General features: G+C 36.7%; 1 protein-coding gene across 3 annotated transcripts in view; it reads right to left on the bottom strand.

Annotated features, from left to right (window-relative positions):
* PURG (purine rich element binding protein G) overlaps positions 1-16,379 on the bottom strand; it is a 50,516-nt gene that overhangs the window by 33,818 nt on the left and 319 nt on the right. For 2 of the 3 annotated variants that reach the window (XR_011485116.1, XM_070459936.1), the window contains exon 2: positions 15,248-16,129. Coding sequence is in view for 2 of the 3 variants with exons in the window: in XM_070459936.1 (XP_070316037.1) it covers positions 15,248-16,123 (876 nt within the window). In the remaining variant the exon portion in view is untranslated. Of the gene's footprint in view, positions 1-669; positions 16,130-16,379 lie in introns of those variants that run through there. The other variant, XM_070459935.1, reaches the window with a different exon arrangement.

The following is a 16,379-nucleotide window of genomic DNA, read 5'->3' as shown; positions in this document are numbered from 1 at the left end:
TTATAGCTGAAAAAAACAAGGTTGAGGAGTTACTCAAGACTTGGTCAACTTGTGAGAAGACAAATTACCTGTGGATTTGATTTGGTCTGGAAAGACTCAGAATATCTTGGTTATCAAATATGGGGAGAATGTAACCAGTAGGCACACGTCAAGTAGTTTGAACCTGAATTTTAGAGGATGGGGAACTGGCATTCCCAGTGATCACTGCCCAGAAAGCTAGCCAATGAATACTGAAGTGGGTAGCCATTCCCTTCTCCAGGGGATCTTCCCGACCCAGGGATTGAACCCCAGGAATCCGGGTCTCTTGCACTGTAGGCAGACTCTTTACCATCTGAGCCACCAGGGGAGCCCCTAATATGACAGCACAAAATCTTAAATACTTGGATTTGTGTATTAAGCCTCTCTTAGAGAGCTACAGATATTACTTGCTAATAACATAACCAAAAAAGCATCTTCCATTGTGTTATGGCTGACAGTATTAAAATTTAAGCAATTCCAGCTACAAAAATGATATGGATGAAAGACTGTAAGTCTAAAACAAAGAATGGCCTCCAGACCATCTATGTCAGAATGAAAAAAGCCAATCTCAAACTCGACTCTGGACCAACAAAATCAGAATCTCCAGGGATGCAGACAAGAACCTGCATTGTTAATTGCTATGTATGCTAATATTTGAGAATGTCTAGGCTGAATTTTTTTTTTTTTTTGGCTTCATTGCATAGTACATGGGATCTTAGTTCACCAACCAGGAAGCAAACCTACATCGCCCACACTGGAAGGTAGATTCTCAGTAACTGGACCAGCAGGGAGGTTCTGGGCTGATTTAAAGGGAGAAAATGTTGTCATTTTAATGGAAGTTAGAACTCATTAAAGGCAAATATAAAGTTAAATTCCGAAGGAGATTCTTGATGACATCATCATGACCATGGTCCTTTGAGTTCTTCAGAGGTACAGAAGAGATTCTCTGCTGTGTTAAAGGAGGGACCATTAGATTAACAAAAAATTCTCTTGAAAGCATTAGGAGAGACACATTCATATGACAGTTTTCTGCTCCAAGGGCCAGTTGCCTGGCTGAGTTTGAAATTTTCAGAGCTACAATGAGAACTTTATAGCTCTAAAGCAGAGATGACTTTAGCCAAATAGCAAATATTTGGCATGAATGCTGTTCTTTTCTCTTTCCCTCTAGAGGCAAATTTCAAATTCTCAATGCAGCACTTTAGGGCAGCCAACCAATTGTCGTAACAAACAAGATGAAGCCAATTTGTCCCTACTTCTCCAAGGCATGGAAGGGGATACAGAAAGAACTGGTCTCTCTTTATAATTTTACACACACACACACACACACACACACACACACAATAATCTTGTAGAGTAAAATTTAGTTAGCTAAATAGTTAGAAATATGTAATACATATAGTTTATGGACTTTGGCATAATATATTTCAATGTATTCAGGTCTCTCTCTTAAAGGTATTAATACTTGTCCTTTTGAAATTTGGATATGTTACAGTATCACAGAAAGCACAAATGGCTTAAGTGACCAGAAAAAAAAGTGGACTCTCCAAGTGAGAACTGATTTTCATATTGGTTTACACTAGATCCCTGAATTTAGATATTATTGTCACTAATACCCTTCAGCCTTTTGTAAAGCCTTGAAATTCTCCAGGAGAGAATCACACATATTATTTACAACAATAATCAACTTTCTCGGAAGCCTAATCTCTAATACAGACTATCTGAGCTGAAATTAGCAAACTTCACGGTTTCTTTCCGTCTTAAATTAGTAGGGCAAAAAAAAAAAAAAAAAAGAAGTGAAAATATTATTTTATTGCTTCAACCTTTAAACAGAATTTAATCTGGATTTCTATAAAGAAAACCTTTATTTGATAATATCCAATAATTTGGTTTTCCAAATAAGCCTGTATAAGTACTTTCAAAAAAGCAAAAGTAAATACTAAATTTATTTCTTTAAAAAAATCCTTTCTGAAAAGAACGATTAAAAATAAAAAATTTCTTATGAAAATTAAAGTTGGATTTAATTTTGAAGGGCAAATTTCATGAAACCTGTCTTAACTAATTCATTTAAGTAGTAAAGCTCATGAAAATTGGAAAGCTGGTTCTTGTTTCGCAGTAGCAAGTGGTAGGAGGAAGTGATAAAGTTCCTTTTTTTTTCAGAATAGTATTAGAAAAACTGAAATCACACTTCTTTATCCTACCTGTTAAATTAACAGAGGACCTGACTACAAAAGTTCTAACCATTATTTCTAAGAAATTCACTCTAAGTAGAAAAGAGTTATCAAAGTTACAATAGTCCACTTATTTTTCTGATTTATTAATTACCTTTATGCATCATGTGCGAGGGGATCTTCTCCACCCAGGGATCAAACCCAGGTCTCCTGCACTGCAGGCAGATTCTTTACCAGCTGTGCTACCAGGGAAGTCCATCTCTGCTAGATCAGCAGTTAATCTTTTTCACAATTAGGAATTCGTTCATTGTGAATTCACTCATTCACTCAGTAAACACTGAAGCTGTAAAGAGAAGTTAAGGAACTTGCAGAACCACCAAGTGTATACATATGAATTTAGTATTTCTGATAGGATGTGATCCACTAAAATGACAGCTGCTAAGAGTTTACATATAGTCATATTTATTAATTATATTTATATATAAAATAGCTTTTATTAATTTTGATCAACACACTAATTATAGAATGTCCTCAAGTTGACAAACGTAAGATGAATTATTCTTTTTGTTTTTTTGAATTATTCTTTAATATGTTAGATATGTTTCCAAATCATATTCCCAGTAAGTATTTAGGTGAAATATCTCTAAATTTATATCAGTGGGTCCAACTGTTAATCTGAAAAAGTACGTAAATACACTATTGTGTGTGTGTGTGTGTGTGTGTGTGTGTGTGTATTTCCTCTATCCTCTGCATATAGATAGGACTCAGGAAGATGGTGAAAATATTACAGTCTTGCAAAAGACATTATACTGTATCTCTTACCACTTATGTATCTTGAGAGCTAAGCAGAATTTTAAGTTTTAACCTTTATTATCTGTTTACCTAGCCTATTTTAGTAATTATGAACCTTTGAAGTACATGGGGTATATCACAAAATGTAAATTTAAGGGACCAAACTAATTCCAAGGTCCCTTCAAGTCCTAATACTTAGTATTCACTAAAACTTGTATTAACAGTTCTTGAGTATAGAAATTATTCACTTTCCTTTAGCAAGACTTGTCTACCAGTTATCAATGAATCAAAAATATGTTACAGTCTCCATAAATCTGAAAGCTAAGCTTTTCACATAAGGATTCATAATGGTTAATTCCAATCACAATTATCTCAAGATAGCTGTTAAAAAATCAGAGGGAACTAATGAGTTCTTAAATGTAATGAAAGGGAAGAAAATAATTCTTTAACCAACCTCTAGTCAATTTATTCAAAAAGGTTAAAATATGAAAGTGAATGGCATAAAGCAGAAAGAATAGGATGGCAGAAAAAGTTGCAAAAAACTATCTTTTTGTCAACTTTGGGATTTGTAAACTTCTCAAAGCAGAAGGAATAATACTGGATCTTTTTCCCAGCAAGATGCTACAGCTGTCTTGACCCAAGTTTCTGCTTCAGCATCTTGTGTAGCTAAGGTAGAATCATGTCAACCTAGAGTACTGGTTCTTAAAGTATGGTCCCCAGATCGGCCGCAGGGGGTCCCCTGCAAATATATGAGAAACACAAATTCTTGCTCCCCTCTTCACTCCCCATACCTAAGGAACAGAAACTCTGGGGGTAAGGGCCACTAAACTGGTTTAGCAAACCCTCTAGGTGATTCTAATTCTCATGAAGTTTGAAAACCACTGGATCTGTAAACATGGCAGGCATCACAGTTTATCCTTTTGGAGTTCAAAAGAAAAAGAGGAAACTTGGTAATTAAAATATGAAAATGAATGGAACAATGCAGAAAGAGTAGGATGGCAGAAAAAGTTGCCAGAAAGAAAAAAAAAACTCCCAATGAAACTCTAATATTGCTAAGACCCGTTAGACATAACTGGTTGACTTTGGATCATGAAAATTAAACTGCAGACCCACAGTGAATGGTAATTTGTTTCCTCTGTGCCCTTTGGGTAGAATTGGAATGATCATCTGTATTTTCATCATCTGATCCCTTTAAAAAGTTATTTACATTTATTTGAAATAGTTGGTCAGGATGAGAGGTTCAATCTATAATCTACAGCAAAAATCAAGTAAGTTGGATTGGCATCATCCTTTAACCAGCTAGATAAATGTTCATGTAAAGTGTCTTTTGGTGGTACCAGCCCCAGGTATAGGGAATAGTTTTGGATTAAAAATAATGCCCAGTAATCGGAGGCAGATTCATTGACAGTGGTGGCTGGGGTAGACTGTGCTTTATTAGCTGGGGGTTAAATCTCAGAGTAAGTCTTAAAGGCATTCTGGCCTAACTGAGCACACTCTTTGGCTTTGTGTCAATAAGGATCAAATATATTCTGAACCAGTTTCTAAGCCTCTGGAAAATTATACTAAGATGAGGGTAACAGTAGAAGATGTCTAGCAAAGCTCAGAGCATGGAAGACAATAGTACTTATTTGTACTTCCTAGAGCATGGAAGTAGTAGTCATTAGTACTGATAAATCTTATTTGACTTTTGTTAACACTTTCTGTTTGAAAATGGTCATGGTGCAATTTTCCTAGAGGCTAAATTCATTTCTGAAATTACCTGTCAATCATGTTAGTCAAAATATTTTCTGAAGACCTGCTGGGTACTTAACAGTGGAAGTAACTGACCTTTCAGGCTGTATCACCCCAAGTAAAATGTTTTCTCATCATCTTAAACTGTTATACAGAAGTTCTGATCAGAGTGTTGAAATTAGTTAAGTGAAGCAGCAGCCCTTCTTTCTTAAGAGTCCAAAGTCAAGTTCATAGGGCCATTTATACATTTTCAAAGATGAGTTTTAGCCTTTCTTTGTGGTGTTTCAATAGTCATTGGAACAAATAAATAGGATAGAGAGGGGCCACAGTGGTAGTGGGAGAAAAATGAGTCCTTAACCACTTTCCAACACTGGATATTCACTGGAAGGACTAATGTTGAAGCTGAAGCTCTGATACTTCGGTAACCTGATGCAAAGAGCTGACTCATTGGAAAAGACTCTGTTGCTGGGAAAGATGGAGGGCAAGAGGAGAAGGGGACGACAGAGGATGAGATGGTTGGATGGTGTCACCGACTCAATGGACATGAGTTTGAGCAAACTCTGGGAGATGGTGAAGGACAGGAAAGCCTGGTGTGATGCAGGGGCGTAAACAGTCAGACGTGAGTTAGTGACTGGAACCACCACCACCACCTTCAACAGGGTAGCATGTACAGAAGGGATGGGAAAAAGAAGGAAGAGACAGAACTTAAGTCTATTTTTATGCCTGATGATAACACAGTTTACCCTTTTGTGGGAATTTACTAAACAACGATCGATGTATGTGTGCTCAGTTGCTCAGCTGTGTCTGACTCAAAAGTGTCTGACTCTTTGCAACCCTGTGGACTGACTGCAGCCTACCAGGCTCCTCTGTCCATGGGATTTTCCAGGCCAGAATACTGGAGTGGGGTGCCATTTCCTCCTCCAGGGGGCCAGGGGGTCTTCCTGACTCAGGAAGATTCCTTGCAAGTCTACAACCTGAGACTCTTGCGTCTCTTGCATTGGCAGGCAGATTCTTTGCCACTGAGCCACTTGGTAAGCCCTTTATGCATCCTACCCAATAGATAAAACCCCCTAGTAAATGCAACTGAAACTTCAGACTATTCTACCTCTTTAAATTCTAGACTGGCAATTATTGGCATAAATCACATTGCTAAAGGACCTAGAAATAAAATATAGCTGTTTCTGAAGTAAATTAGCAAATGATAAGAAAAGTTCTGTATGTTTTGTACATACAAGGTGTCTTGTACGTATCCATATCTTTATTCCTAAGTCAGCTCAAGATTTTGTTGTTTCATTTGCTGGGTAATTCTGTCACTTAGGTGTGTTCTTTTGGTAAAGCTGCTTGGAGGGTCTGAAATGGGGAACTGAGAAAAATTTCTACAAAATGGCTAGGGTGAAGAACTGCCAAACTATTCTTTTTCATCCGAGTTAGATTTCAAACTACACTGAAGAAGAAGCAATCATGAATCTAAAATGGATCTGCTATTTTGAGGAGGAGAGAAAAAAAACTTCTACAACAGCCAATTCACTCTACAGAATCTGTTGATCAGATTACTAGCGTGAACCACCACCAGCTAAAGGCTTTCATTAAATGCTTCTGCAATGGAATTTTATGTGTACAGGTATTTTTGAAATTGACAGATCACATATGTGTATATGCACTTCAAAATACACTTTCCTTGCTCTAAAATGCTGTCATTGATAAAGAAATAGGCCTCCAAAAGATGGGTTTAGAGAGAAAGGTGTCACTTTTTGTGACTGCTGTTGTTTAGTCGCTAAGTCATGCCTGACTCTTTGCGATCCCATGGACTCTAGCCCTCCAGGTTCCTCTGTCCATGGGATTTTTCCATGCAAGAATACTGGAGAGGGTTGTCATTTTCTTCTCCAGGGGATCTTCCCAAGCCAGGGATCAAACCTGTATCTCCTGCATTGGCAGGCAGATTCTTTAAAGCTGAGCCGCCTGGGAGGCCAGTCACTCTTTTTAACTCCCCTCTATCGGCAGTGATGGTGGCAATGCACAGTGGAGGACTGGGATGCCTAAATAAAAGCCTTTGAGACAAAAACCTGTGTGATGCTCCTTGTCTCTCCAATCACCAACCTCTGCAGTTTCTCAAGGCTAAAAACAAAAATACAACAAACTCATGTTTTATCTTGGCACACCCTCTGCAGCAGAACAATACTGTTTGAAGTTCAGCGTTCTTGATATTCTCTGTTAAATGTCATGACTTGTAATATAGGACATTCAGTAAGACCAAGGAGATTGGGGTCAAAGGAAGTATCTGATTGTCAGGGACCAATGTGATGATAGTTGCAGTATATTATTTAGCAATATAATTTATGGTTATTTCTGGAACAATGACATTTCAGAAACTGATGTTAACTTTATTATTTCTTAAGATAAAAAAATGACTACAGTATGTATAGACCTAGTGATGCTGCTTTCCAAAAAGGAAACCTTGAATAGACAACAAAAATTTTTGTTAAAAAATTTAAAGCCTAGGGTAGTTATGGAGTAAGTATACAACAATTTGGTTCTAAAGAAGACTACCAACAAAATTGTCTCTTGTGTGGTTACAGGGATACACACATTCTAAAACTGACACTCCTGCTAGTCTTTCAGGCATCCTGTCAGGTTGTTACATTATTATAGTTGTTATTAATATAAAGAGAATATCTCTTACACATTCCAGTTCAGGTATTATTCATCTGTTTTTTCTTTCACTCTCCATCAATACAGAATTTAAAAAGTTTAGAGTAGGAGGGAACCCTAGCTTCTAGGACAAAATTGTTCATGTTTCATATAAAGAAACAATCGAACCAAACTTAAATGATTTGCTCAGGGCCAGGCCATACACTAGCAGAATTAGGTCTTATGATTCTTTCTCAAATGTTCTTTCAAAGGTTAAATAAACAGATTTCATTCTGAGAATGACTTATTTATCTCAGTTCTCTTAGACTGATTTCTTTTGTTACAGTCAAGCAAAATAATCAGCCATCACCTTTCTCTTCTCTATTTCTTCTTTTACATTTGTGACCTCTAGACAACAACTTCAGCAAACCCACAACAAACCATAAATAAAATCCTGAATTATCCTACACAATTATTTGTTCTAAAAAGACCAAAATACTGAATATTTCAAAATATAGGCATCTCAGATTAAGATATTCTGACTCTACCCAGATCAAATAACCAGATTTATATTGCTATTTTGATAAAGACTTATCAAAAGATCTTCCCAAGTCAGGGATCAAACCTGGGTCTCCTGCATTGCAGGCAGATTCTTTACGATCTAAGCCACTAGGTAATCCCTTGATAAAGGCTAAAACCAACAAAAGCATTTTCCCCACAATCTTACACTTTGAGTGACTTTTAAATGTTTAAATACTGTAAACTCTTTTCTTAGGGATTACTTTCCTTTTTCTTTACTCCTAGTATTTCCTGGGAACAATGAATAGTTTGAGTAGAATAATATGGAAACTAAGTATAAAGAAGTAAAAATCAAAGTACAGCCAATGGCTATTCAATCTTAGAAAAAAAGTCAACAACACTCAAGAAGAAATCGTATATCCCATTTAAAAGAGTGTTCTCTCCATATTCACATTACAAACTACTTTCACTATAGCAGCACTAATTCATTTCCAGTAAGATTTTATTTACTAGATGTTACTGGCCTCAATAAGGCTAAGGAATATCTCAAAGGGATATTGCAAAGAAGGTAAAGTTTGGGAAAAAATTTACCAGAAAGCATCAACATGGGAAACTCTTTAATGAAGGACGGAAAATTATTAATATTTTTAGCCTAAACGTGAGCAAACTTCTTTCCAAAGGTGAATTTACCTTCCTTTTGATCCCTCTCTTTAAAAAAGGAACAATACCTACATACCATTTTAAGCTTAAACAAGTAAATACCTGGAAATCTTAATCAATGTTATAGACTCTGCAAAGGATAGTGAATTGTTCACTAAAATGAAAGAAGCAAACTTTAAAAATATATGTTTAAGACAATCTCGCTTTCTAACAACATCTTTCTCATGTTACAAACAGAAAATCATGCCATCAACTATGATTATTCTAAAGATGAATTAAAGTGCTTTAATTTTTTAAGTCTTTAAACATTTTCATAAAGTTTACATATACTAATCCATAAAAAAATTCTTTCTCAACCCATATACTCTTTAAGATATTTCTAATATTGGAGTTTTTACTTTGGTTGCTTTGATTCATAACTAGATAGGATCCTTCATGGTTCAAGTACTAGACATTAATCTTTCAGAACATAATCTTTTCCTGTTGGCTATTAGAAAACTGACCTTAAAATGCCCCCTTGATGTGAATAAAAAGAGAATTACAACTTTTTGCGAGGAGGGGTTGGGGAACTATTAAAGCAACTTTGTTTATATTTTCAGGAATAGTAGTTATGCTACTACATCTTAAAACAATTATATGTGCTATTTTATATTCTTCTGGCAGAGAACAGAAATGGTTTAATTGTATTTTTAACCACATAGCCCTAAGGTATTTAGTCTTTTCCCAAATCATCATAGTACCTTTTGGTCTCAAGGAAATCTGGTAGACTCTGGGTCCCTCAAAGGGACCCAATGCTTTAAATAATCAGAACTAGCATTTTCTGTTTTTTGTTTAGTCTTGGATTTGACTGCTAACTGAATGATTAATAACCATACTTTTCTTATCATATATATAAACGCTTATGTTATTAAATCAACAATCTTCAAATTGTGACTTCAGGGTCATAACCTTTTGTGATGGTTCTAGTATTGATTTTCTCTAATAAAGGTAAGGTCTTTGGATAAAAATAATAGTAACAGAATTAGTAAAAACTGATTAAAAGTGATAATTTATTAAAGCTTTTAAATATGGGTATTTTTCGTGAGGACACAGTTAATTTAAAATAATCTTTGGGTAAACAATTTCATATCCTGAACTGTATTACATCAAGAAAAAGAACACCACTTTTTTGAGGGGCAGAAGAGGAAGAGACATGAGCACAAAGTAGTTTGGAATAAGGAGGGATAACTGAATATTTATACATTTTGATATGTACATATATTTGCACTTTGAGTAAATCCCAATGGGAGTCATTCGAAATTTCCTTGGGGTTCCCTTGGTGTCATAAATAGCTCAAATTAAATGCTATGGTAACTAGATCAAACATGGCATCTAAAGGAGAAGGGGAAAAAATACACTTATGATAGACCTAATATTGATACTACTGGGTACAAGAGAGTGTCTATATGTTTTTAATTGTATGTTTTAAAAGAATATGTGTATATATACATATGTGTATATGCAGAGTAACTCTAGAAGGATGCACAAGAAATTGGTAACACTAGTTGCTACCTTTCAGTGTCTATCAATCTGGAGCATCTAAATTTTGTACTATATGCAGGTTTTCCCTATTCAAAAATATTGATTAAATAAATTTAAATTACTTAAAAAACCATGTCAAATTAAGGAGAAAAGATTAATTTTTGACATTACTCAAGAAAATACACTAATACATAAACTGTTTTTCTACATAAATTTGAGTATGACAGAATAACTGTGATCTAAAAACTCAATTTTCACAAGACATTAAATTGGGAAAAACACATTTCCCTGTACCTCATTTCTACAGCACTGTGGACTACAGATTGTCTCAACAGCATGCGAACATTTCTCCTCTCTTCCTCTGATGGGCTAGCCATGAGCCATCATTTCTCTATGAAATTCAAGGGATCTTGAAGGAAACTCCAGACAGATTTTAAGAATCTGTATTTGGCAGGGATAAATATTACACCTGTATTATTCTGTTGGCACAGAGTCAATTTTAAATTCTCTATGTGGTTTACTTTAGATTTTTATCCTGCCAATACCAAAGATGTTTGGTGTTTTGGTAAAAGACAGACTTCAAACTACGTGATGACTAAGCAAAGTTCTTACATAAAGCTTGAATAAGATTTTATAAATAGTTCCAATGAAAGACACTTGGAAATAAGCAGGAAAAAAGAAAGTCATACTTATGAAAAATTATTTTCACTATACTACTTCAAGTTTCCAATCAAATCCTATTTAAATATTAAAATAAACATAAAATCTAAAGGAATGATAGTACAAATATCAACTCTCCATGGCAGCTGCTTATTAAAACTGAATGTCTGAGGGTATATTCCAATTTCATCCTCTTCAGATTGTGCAGCTCAGATAAATGTTTATTTTACTGAAAATATTTGCAAAATTACAATATAAATACATGAGTATATTAAGATAGGATCACTCTATATAATGTATTCTTATCCACATATATAAAATGAATGCAGTAAATATAGTATACTCTTGATGAATTGTTAGTACACAGTGTTTCTTAGTAAAGTACATACAACCTATTATTAAGCAACAATTATCTACTTTTCAAATGTACATCTTAGGAAGTTTTCAGGATGGAAGGATACACTAAATCCCCTAATACCCTTTTCGGTTGGTGAAAGTTAGTTCTTCTGCAAATTTTGAAATAATGTCATATTTATTTTAGCAATTGTTCTTAGTTTCTTTGCATTTCCTTAATTTGAACGTTATGTCTTTAGTCTGGTTGTTTTTTTAATGATGCCATATCAGCCAATCATACTTTGAATTCTAATACAGTACCAGGTACTGTCTTTTCATTAGTAAGTGAAACATACATCAAAAATGAAACAGAATCATTAAAAGTTTTTTTTTGTTTGCACAAATTTCCAAAATTCATTTTCAGGGTATTATGGGGAGTCTCAATTAGATATAATCTCAACTGTAATACTAGTCTGGGTTAGAAAGAGTTTAATTAATTGATTCTAGTCCTTAAGAATACAAATATGAACTCTAAAGTTCTCTGTTAGATGTCTTGGGATTTACTTCAGAGGCATCTTCTACCCTTCTCCATGACACTGGTTGAATGGAAACTTGTTACTACAGCAGTTCCAACACAAACATATGCATGCAAGAGCTCACCCTACAGATTCTAAACTACACAGCTATTGAAACACGTCCCACCAGTCCAGTGGCATAAATGTACATCTTTTATATACAAAAGGTAAAGTGCATTATTAAATTAGTGAACTGACAGATTGTCTGCCCGGACCATATAGCTTTCAAATAGACAAATGTGAAATTCCCCCATTAGAACCCATTATTTCAAGAGGTTCCAACTAGCTTTTCCACCCTGTCATTTATTTTTTGGCCATGCTCTTTAGTGCAAATAAGCTTGTGTTTGACTCAAGTTTAAGGGACATGGCAGTTTGGGGCTTTAACAAGGAAAATTATAAAGTGTGGCAGAAGTTGAATACTTTTATAATACATTGCATCTCTTGCATATAAGCAACAGATTAGTGTGGCTTTCAACTGGTAGGAGCACACTGCCGACAATGAAGAGGAACCCGTTTCCAGATTTTGTACTACCAGCTTATATGATTACAGTTTTGAGTCTGTACCACATTATGCTTGGATTATTATGTGCAAACATCATCAGTGTTTTAGAGTTATATAGTGAAAGAGTAATTTTGGTTACTAACTGAAATGCTCACTTTTTGATTGCTAACATCCAGTTGCCTTAAGAGTTTTATATCTTCAAGGCAGGGATCCTAGTATTTTGAAGAATACCATGTACACTTGCAGCTCCATTTGTGATACAAATGACAATAAATAAAATGTATATTGCACAGATAAGAGTAGTAGCTTATTTTATAAGATACATGGCAATACATGTCCTAATACCAGAGTTTTGGACTGGATCTTACTGGATTATAGCTAATGAATGATTGGAAATTTTAAGTATCAAAAAATCATAGCATCATTTCCTTTTTCAGTGAACATTAACTTTGGAAAAAAAAGAAACTAAAGGACTGGCAAAAGGCTTAATGATTTTAAAATATATTCAACTGCCGGTATATATGCATCTATGCAATCCATAGCTTTGAGATGGTAAAAACTTTGAAGTATACATACCATGTAGAAAATTTGGCTGCTTAACCCATTTTTAACTTGAATTATTAATGAAAAATTAAACTAATAATATTTATATACAATGAGCTAAGGATATTTACGTCTGACATAGTAGTGTGTGTGAATATATATATATAACACACATATATACATACATATATATATGTGTGTGTATATATATATTATATATATATACATATACATATATATATATATAGACACACACACTCAAATCTTACCAGACTAAAAACCAAAAAGGAAATCATTTAGACTTAACGGATATAAATATGTTAGAAGAGAAGGTTTTAAGAGAGAGTACACAGTCACAGCAATAGTGATAGGAATGCTCAAATAGTGGAATATTCACAGCTCCAGTTTGCCAAAATCTGACAGGTTAATTATTATTCATAGGCACTATGATGGGCAGCAAAGCAATCAGTAGTATTGTAATGCAAGGGCACACCATTCCTTCCTAGAACCCAAAGCTACTTTTTATCAAGTCTACAATAGTTACTTTACAGTGAGGACTGTTTAAAGATCCTTGCTACTTTTAGTGTCTCAACACCCACCATGTGCTATTAACTCTAGTACTAACATCATCTTCTAACCTTCAGCTGTTCCACAGTGATCCAGATGGTCCACAATTATAATGAACTAGTGAGATTCCTTCACACTGTTTGAGGAAACCGGAAATACAATCCGAAAGCCAACACCAGCATATACGTCTGGGTTACTGACTGCTTGTTTTTAAGTAACATGAATTAGTGAAATTCATTTTCTTAATTCATCTCGTTTAGTGACTTTTTGGGGGACAACCTCTGGAGGGAAAACAACTGTTAAAATAATTGTGAATTACTTATAGCATGTAAAAGAAGAGCTACATTCTGATCTCAATCCGAGCAGTCAGCTCTCATCAATGAGAGCTATATTTAGGGGTTGAAATCAGTGTTTGGCTCCTAAACATGATTATATGGACTTATTGTGTGGGAGGTGAGGAAAGCCGAGAGAAAAGACAGTAATTTCATTCAGAATAAAATGCAGCTCAACAGATAAAATTTCAGTCACTTAATACAGGGTGGGTTGGTACACATATACATTATATCCACTTGTTTAAAAAACTGCTTAGGTGTTGGAAAATTGCAGTGGCACTTCCTGGAAAGTAATTTTTCATACAAGTAAATGGGTGAGTCTTGTGTAAAGTAAACTTTTTTAAGTATCATAAAGAGCACCTTGGAAAATGCCTGAATTTTCTTTTCAAATATGCTTGTAACCAATCTTCAAATAATATTTTTCAGGCTGAAATTTTATGTTTATTCTAAACGCTTTTTAGAAAAGAGAAAACTTTTCCTGGAATTAAAACACCTGTAAAAGTCAGGTTTATACTGGAAGTGTTGAAATGGTCTTAAGGTGCTAAAAGTGCTACTAAAATATATTATTATAGATGTATTTTTATATCAGATAACTGGTGCACCAACCCCTCTGAAACAGTGGTAAAGCAGCAGCAAAAAATATAACACCTTGAGCCTATGATATATTTTGGGAAAGAACCTCTTACAACCTTCAAATTAGTATGAAAAGCTAAAATATCAGGATTTCCATAGCAAAGCCATAGGATGAAGCCTCCCACGCAACAGTGACATAAAAAGTAATTCCTGAAACTTTGGAAAGCCACTAATAATATATGGTACAATCATCAGAGGTGAAGATAGAATTGTAACTAGCTTAGAATAACCAATAAAAACTTATAGCGTTCATACGGCAACTATAAACTGTAGGGTTACCACAAAATTTGAAATTATAGCATACTATAGTAACTAAGATTTGATTCTTTAATGGGACTGTTTAATATTCAGTTATCCAATGGACACTGAATATATTTCACCTTGTCCTTTTATAAATAAATAAATATATTTAGAATAGAAGTCAATTTCTGTTTCTGTGGTAACTGTCCTACAGGTAATTCTAGCAGCTTTTAATGAAGTAGGCATGGAATACTTTTTTGGGGGGAACTTAATAATAGAAATTCACACTTCCATATTAGGCATATGTATTTTTTTCAGGCTTATGTCATAGTGCAATGTAAATCTTAGCTAGGGTACTTAGAAGGTCAGAATGTCATACTTTGTGCTGATTTGCATACTTCAATAGTCTGGAGCAGTTGAAGCAGCTAAACTATTTAGCTTTGGGAAGGCAGGAGTTCCCATGAGAATTAGAGTGTTCTACGGGTAACATAACATGAGAATCAGACTCCTTGAAGTATAAACTACTAGAGGTATTACTGATAACAAAGGGCCCCCAAAGAGGAGAAATTTCTTCAAATGAGTATGGATCAGTTCTTTTAGCCAATCTATGATTTTAACTTTTGCCTGATGGAGTTCACTTTCATCTTAGTCGAGGCATGCTTGTTCTTCACCACTGGCCCTTCTGCCATCCATGCTCTTTTCTTTATGGCTGTTGCAAATTTTCCTCATCTCTTCTTCATACTTGATAAAATTCTCCCCAAACCTTGTCCAAGCTTTGAATGGAACGGTAATAGTATTACGGTAAGGTGGCCTCACCTCACTTACCTTCAGGAAAATTCCATATTTATTAGAGCCCACATCAAAGTAGAACCTTTTATTGTCCACTCTGAAAGAAGTCCCCTCGGGGAGTTCCACGGGGTCGTCGTCTCCACCTCTGCGTTCTTCGATGTCCCCTTCGCCATAGTCTTCGATGAGCTGAACCAAGGCATCGCGGAACTCGATCATTCCTTGAGCTGGGAGGACAATAGTCTGCTCTTGGCCCAAAGTGTGGCCAAAATAACCTATCATGCCAGTCCCCCGCATCATGGTTTGTCTAATCCTTAGGAAGCGACCCCGCTGGTTTTCCTTCAGGTCTAGATAGTATTTCCTGTTGTCCCTCTCGATGTAGTCTGTTTTGAGGACACTGTGGGGGTGCTCTTCGGACCCCACCGAGACCGGCGGGGAGGGCGCTGAGTGCTTCTGTCTCCTCCTGGAGCCCTGCTCTCTGCCGTGACCGTGCTCTTGCCGGTGGCCTTTCAGGCCCAGGTGGGCGTAGTGCTCGATGAAGTCCCCTAGACACTCCTTCAGCTCCGCTGCCACCGACAGGGAGAGGGTCAGTTTACTCTTTCTGATATTGTCTTGCCGGCCTCTCCCTATCCAGACTTCGGCTATCTTGAGGAACCGGCCCCGCGAGCTCTGCTTCACGTCTAGGTAAAACCTCTTTTTCTGGATGTCCACTCGTTTGGAGGCCAGCTCCTGGATTTCGGCGGCGCCCCCAGCCTGACTAGGGGTGGCTGAAGCCGCGTAGTGGGGGTAGTGGGAGTGCTGGGCCTGGGGGTACAGTCTACTCTTGCTTAGGCCAGAGACCCCTACATTCTTGCCGCCGCGGCCACGGCCGCCGCCGCCGCCGCCGCCGCCTCCCCTTCGCCTGGCTCTTTCCATCTTCAGCTGCAAGTGACAAACAGACACACGGGGTGGGGTGGGGGAGGGGGTGTTGAGAACAATCGCAGACGCCCCTCGGCCTGCGCTGCCCCAGCCTCTGCCCGGGACCCCCACATCGGGCCGCCGCAGCGCCGGGCTCCCCGCCTCTCCCGGACGGGCTGCGGCGGCCGGGCGAGCGGCCGGGCGAGCGGGCGGCGTCTCCCGGCTCCGCACTGGGCGCTCAGCATCCCTCCGCCGCCCCTGGCCTCCCGCTCCC

Source organism: Odocoileus virginianus, chromosome 32, assembly GCF_023699985.2.
Source record: "Odocoileus virginianus isolate 20LAN1187 ecotype Illinois chromosome 32, Ovbor_1.2, whole genome shotgun sequence".
Classification (NCBI taxonomy): domain Eukaryota; kingdom Metazoa; phylum Chordata; class Mammalia; order Artiodactyla; family Cervidae; genus Odocoileus; species Odocoileus virginianus.
Note: the sequence above shows the minus strand (reverse complement) of the source record. Positions and strands in the feature narration are given on the sequence as shown.